This window comes from Sinocyclocheilus rhinocerous, unplaced genomic scaffold (assembly GCF_001515625.1).
Source record: "Sinocyclocheilus rhinocerous isolate Xijiao unplaced genomic scaffold, SAMN03320098_v1.1 scaffold299, whole genome shotgun sequence".
Classification (NCBI taxonomy): domain Eukaryota; kingdom Metazoa; phylum Chordata; class Actinopteri; order Cypriniformes; family Cyprinidae; genus Sinocyclocheilus; species Sinocyclocheilus rhinocerous.
Window position 1 is genome coordinate 3,216,846 of NW_015652998.1, and position 6,327 is coordinate 3,223,172.

Below are 6,327 nucleotides of genomic sequence, written 5' to 3' on the forward strand. Positions count from 1 at the left end.
AAAAACCCTCTGGTCTGACAGATCCAGCCTTGATAACACTCTCTAAACCTTACTCTTTCCTCTTCTCGTCCTCTTCCTCCTCATTCCTCCTCTCCTTCTCAGATTGTTTCCATCTATTGTTCGTATCATCATTCAGTCACCTGTGCCACATGTGCACTCTGAACTGGCTCATATTTTGTACAGTTGGTTTGAGCACATCATTAGAAACAAGTGTGAACAATTTTGAATCGTTGTGTGTAAACGATGACAACTGTGCTTTAGTTGTGTTTAACTTTTGCCGCTTGTGTTTAGCATTTTGCAGTAAGGTTTAGCAGAAAGAGTGCTTTATTCGACAAGTTGGTTTAAGCTAGCAAGAATTTGGTTCAGAGATTGGGGTTTAGTGTTTTAGCAATTCACAGAAACTGTAAAGTGTTTCATCTAAACAATTTTTAACAACAGGGGATTGTAAATAACACAATTTTAGTAAAAGTCAATGACTGAGAGACGTGGATATTTTATTGTAAATCTGTTACGTACATTTGAAAAACAGCCATGGGTAAAATTTACCCGTTATAGTGTTAAACACATGAAATGATGATTTGAGAGGAGAGGAGAGGAGAGGAGAGGAGTAAATGAGAGGAGGAAGAAAAGAGTGGACGAGGAGGAGAAAGGAAAGGAGATGAAGAAATGAGAGAAGAGATGGGAAAAAAAGAGGAAAGGAGAGGAGATGAATAGATTAGATCCTATTGCAGTGGAGAGAACATAAACACGAGATGATAATTTGAGAGAGGAGAGGAGAGGAGAGGATTACAGAAAAGGAGCAGAGCAGATGAAGAGAATCAAGGAAAGGAGATGAAGAAATAGGGAGAAAAAGTGAAGGGTAAATGAAGAGATAGGAGATAGGATATGAGAGAGGAAAAAAGAGAAGCAGACAAAAGGAGATGAACATATAAGACATGAAAGGAGACAAGAGGAGATAAACAGAGAGGAACGAGAGGTGTGAGCTGTAAGATTGATCAGGAGTAAAGGAGGAGTGCAGAGACAAATGCCATTCAGTCTGCGCGATGGGTGATCATAATAGACTCACTGGGACACACATCGGATTCCATCTACATTCCTCTCCTCACGCACTCGTGACCCGAGAATGTGAACAAGCATGTTAATTGCACATTTAATACCTGTTTCTCCTCAAGCACAGTTAAAATCAGCTCAGCAAACTAGCCAGTTTGTTTAAACAGAAGCACTTAACACCGGGACTCGGGATCATTTTCATGCACAATTCAGAAACCTCTTCATGCATAATGTAATGTCTCAATATGCAGGATACGCTCATTTATATACAGTAAACGCCACTTACTAACACAGCCTGCCCGCATCTGATTTGCCCATGCATTATGCAGCTCTGATTCTGCAACGTGACTGGGCATATCTGCATTTTTTTTTCTTCCTCAGATTATATAAACCTAAACAATGACTTAAATAACAGGACTTTCAGACAGCGGCAGAACTCTGCCAGATCAGCAAGTTTGAAGACTTTAGGAGAAAACTAGGCATCCAGAGGGAAAGAGCCCACTTGGGTATATATGGAGAACTTCTGCTCCTGTAAGACCCTTCCGACACACGCATAACAAGAGCAGTGAGGACGAAATAAATGCGTTTTGTGTTTTTAATGATCCTCTGCACTCGATTCATAACAACAATCTCACGCCTCCTGTGAGACGAAATCAGATGGTGTCGTGCTCCGTTTCCCACAATGCATCTGCGTTTTTATCGATGGCTTGGGTGCAGTTGAGCAGGCAGGGTGAGAGAAGGGAAATAGCACAGCTTGCGAAGGCTGGAGCGGTAGCAGCTGAATACAAGGGGGTGGAAGAATCTCTTTACCAGTTGGTGGAGGAGCAAGAGCGAGCAGACAAGTGAGAGAGTTCAACTTGTCACCTCCCTGTCATTCATCAGCCTTGCTCCAGCAGAAAGAAAGAGAATGAAACGGCATTAACTGCAGCCCCTGTGGCCCTGGCCTTCCAGAAAACGGTCCCTTTAGCCCTTCTCGACATCTTTTCCTCTAGAAGCTTTCGATCTTCCTGACATCGCTGCAGTGCTTGATTACTTCTAGGGCTTTTGCTCTATAATGTGTGTTAATGGTTCATGATAATGGCCCATTTTGCATGTATGTCAGACTCGGTGGAGTGGTTGCGGCTGCTGTATGATTTAGGCCAGATAAGTCCACTAATTCATTTGATTATGAGGAGTCTTAATTTAAGCCGCTTCCCTTGAGATGTGTAAGGCTAAATGAGTGGTCGTTTTTAAGAATGGATCTATTGATTTGAGCATTGATCTCCAAGTAAAGAGCTGTTTGGGTAGAGCCTGACCCTATAATGAACTAGCAGAAGAAAAGGAGGCCAACATGATATATTCATTAAGATTGAAAAATGAATGCTGTTGAGGAAACAAACATTATAGTAGAGGAAGGCCTGTAGAGTTGATTAAAATACCCAGTCAGAATTCAACTTATTTGGCTTTTAGTCTTTGTCTGTTTTGATGTTAGTGTACATCTAAATGGTGACCAATTTAGCTTTTAGCAGTTGCACGCATTTAAAGTCGCTTTGAAATCAAAATTGACAGTTCTTATTTTTTTCTTGTCTAAATTATTTATCCATGCACATAATTATTTGTTAAAAATTCATGTGCCCCTGTAATCTTTAATCAAAAACATTAACTTCCCCTCCCTCTCTTTTTTTCTGATGGCGCGTGCACTGGCTTGAGGGCCGGACAATAATTCCTTGCTTCTAACAATCTGTCACTCACATGAGATCACAGCAATTAGCAAACAACAACAATCTATTCCTCATGGCCCTGCCTGCTCTCCTTTGAGAAGAGTTTCACTCGGATATTTGCATCACAAAAGAGAAGAAAAGACAATCACAATTTCCATTTCTGCCAACTTTAAAATATACATCATCTTTCTTCTGGGAAAACGAGTCAAAAATATTGATGACTCATCCTGCACTACACTGATTTCCATCCAATCAAATTGTCTCTAGAATGAGAATGCCCCTCCCCAACCGGCTAGCAAGTAGAAAATCATGATTGAGAAGTTAAGTATATTGGTTGTTTCTAAAAAAAGATTTTTAGATTTTTTTCTTGTTTATTAATTAATTAATTAATTTTTTTGTTTTTATATTTTTAGTGGTGGTGCTTTAATTAGCATGCTGATCCTGTGCTGAGCTACAGGCATATACACTCAGGACAGACCATGGGCGTAGCTTGTGGGGGGGCCAGGGGGGCCTGGCTCCCCCATATTACTTTTATGCCGACCATTTACATCCAAATGTTATTACATTTTCACAGAACACAACCTTTAAATAGATTTTAGAATATAAACTGTTTATCATCTATTCAATAAGACTAAATAAAAAGTGTGCACCTCATTGTGCATTAACTTGAATCAAGCCCAACAAATGTGGGCTTGATTCAAAAAAACAGTGGATGAGTAATTCACTCCTTGATTTGCTTAATAAAAGCCTCCTTTGAGATCGTTTTGACAGACATGTTTATTGTGCATTTTAAACGTGTTTATTGCGGCAAAATAGAAGCGCAGCTGTAATTCGTGGGCAATGTATGTGGTTACCATGACAACCTCACGCACTTGCCACTGCTCTATGTGAATGTGAATATGTAGATTTACTATAGCAAAACTAAAATGTGTTTAAATGTACATCTGACCAAATCCAGCGGTTCGGTTTGGCCCCCCCAAACTCAAACGTCAAGCAACGCCTATGGGACAGACGTATTTGCTCATAAGAACTGGATTCTAATGGGGTCTGGTGAACCTGTCATGCATGACTCCCTGAAGACTGATTAGTTGACTATTCGTTCAGGCAGTATTTATCAATGATGCATTCAATTGATCGAAAGTGGCAGTACAGACCATATATAATGTTACAAAACATTTCTATTTCAAATAAATTATGTTCTTTTGAACATTGATAATAATAGAATGTTTCTTAAGCAGCAAATCAGCATATTGGAATGATTTCTGAAGGATCACTGAAAACTGGAGTGATCAGGCTGAAAACTGTTTGTTGAGCGATGTCTTGGTGTCTAGTGGGAGAAACAGGAAGTGAGATGCTCCACATTTTATTCACAGGTTTCAAGCATGGTGACGCACGTACAGTAGGTCATTTCACATGATCTGGACTTTCGCTGTAAAATCAGATTCCTCAAGCACCGGACTTTGACTGAAATTCTCAAACTCGTTTCCCTTCCCACAAGCTCAGAGTCAGATTAAACACACTTGCTCATTTCAACCTCTGTCTTTGTATGTCAGTGATGTGGGCTTGATATCTGGGTATTCTTACGTGATGCATGAGCTAAGAGGGTTTTAAATGCGTGTGTTTCCCTCGCTGTCCGTGGCCACACCCACACACACTACAGGCTGAGAGGCCTCTGGGGCAGCATCTCCATGCCAACGCAAACTCCTCATTTATTTCATTCTTTATTCTCATCAAATTCATGTCTCCATGGCAACAGGAGTTTGCATTTCTCTCCCTCTCACCCTCTCTCCCTCTCTCTCTCTCTCTCTCTCTCTCTCATCGAGAGAGAATTATGTTGCAAAGGACCAACATAGGTCTTTAGGTCTGCTATGTTTCATATAGGCTCTTAGGTGGTTCAATTCGGTCAGTTCATTATGGCTTAAGCAGTCTAGTGGTGGATATTAAGGGATTACGCCTAGCACAGAGCTGCAGTTACAGTAGGATTTTAATAGCTATAGCTGAATGAATCCGCCATGGATTAATGTTTGTATGTCCTGTATATTGAACAAACAGTTGAGTATGTTTGCATCCAGCTCAGCTAGTCAATATTTTCCTCTCTCTTTCTCTGCTGCCTTCTCTTTCTTTATGCAGTGTGCGGTGACATCCATGGGCAGTTCTTTGACCTGATGAAACTGTTTGAGGTGGGAGGCTCTCCAGCCACCACACGATACCTCTTCCTGGGCGACTATGTGGACCGGGGTTACTTCAGTATTGAGGTAAGAAAAGTTGCACTGGGATAGTATGTGCATCCATCCATCTATGGTTTCACCCTTTTTAATCATGTTAATTGAAAGAAGTGGTTCATTTTGATTCATTTGAATGAATAGGATCATTTGAGTCATAACCAGGTCCAGACTCAATATGCAGAATTCACTATACTGATTTTGGGGAAAATTTGCAGAATGAATTTAAACATGGTGAAATGTGTTAAAAAGAGTAACTGCACTCTTACTGGTAGCTGAAAGCATTATTAAATGTATTAAATTATTTAAATGACATCCAATAAACAAACAAATTCTACAAAAACTACAAAAGAGGTTAAATGTGATGATGAATATTAATAAATAAACATGCATAAATATTAATAAAATAAATATTAACTTAAACAATACTTAGCTAAATACTATTAAAAATGTATAAGCGCGGTGTGACACTTTTTTAAAATAAATATTCCATGTAGTCTCTCTGCACTCTTATTAATGGCTACAAAGCAGTTTTACATTTGTCCAAATATCTAATAAACAAACAAATTCTATGAAAACCTGAAGAGGTTGCGTTTTATAATAAATATATTAGTACATAAACATTTATAGATATGAATTCAAAACATAAGGTGTGACATTTAAAAAAAATATTACATGTTAATTAATTAATAAATTAATACAGATTATAATTATTTAATTAATCAATAAATGCTCATAAAGCAGCATTATAATTATAAAAGCATTAATAAGCTTTTATTCAAGATAAACTACCATATTGTAAGACACTGCTGTAACTGCTTGCACCATGTGACTAAAAAACAAACAAAAAAAAATAGTGTTAATAAGAAATAAAATAAGATTCCAGTAATAATGAAATAAATATAAAATAAAATAATAAAATAAACATTCAACGATATATTAATGAACATATACAAACATCCGTGTCTGTAGCTCAAAAATGACTTCTGTTGCGACTGAAGCATAACTGTCTTCCCGCAGTAATACCTGCATTTATTATTTTCTTAAAATTCACTTAAAAATAAATCTCTTTTGCAAGCGGATTTGTATCGCAGCATACATGAATATTAAAATCACCAACAATCAAGAGTCTATCAAATTTCGAAACAATTCCACCTAAAAAATCAGCAAACTCATGTATAAAGTCTTTGTTTGTCTATGGAGGACGGTATACAATAGCAATCGCTAAATTTTTGTCCCTTTTTAGATGAAATAACAGTACCTCAAAGTCAGCCTGGTTGTGTTTAACTGTGTGTGTGTGTGTGTGTGTCTGTGTGTGTGTGTGTGTGTGTGTGCGTGTGTGTGTGTGTGCGTGT

At 38.3% G+C, this 6,327-nt stretch overlaps 1 protein-coding gene across 2 annotated transcripts in view; it reads left to right on the top strand.

The window, feature by feature from the left end:
* LOC107715410 (serine/threonine-protein phosphatase 2B catalytic subunit alpha isoform-like) overlaps window positions 1–6,327 on the top strand; it is a 60,756-nt gene that overhangs the window by 29,096 nt on the left and 25,333 nt on the right. For both annotated transcript variants that reach the window (XM_016521542.1, XM_016521541.1), the window contains exon 3: window positions 4,881–5,005. In XM_016521542.1, the coding sequence (XP_016377028.1) occupies window positions 4,881–5,005 (125 nt within the window). The remainder of the gene's footprint in view (window positions 1–4,880; window positions 5,006–6,327) is intronic.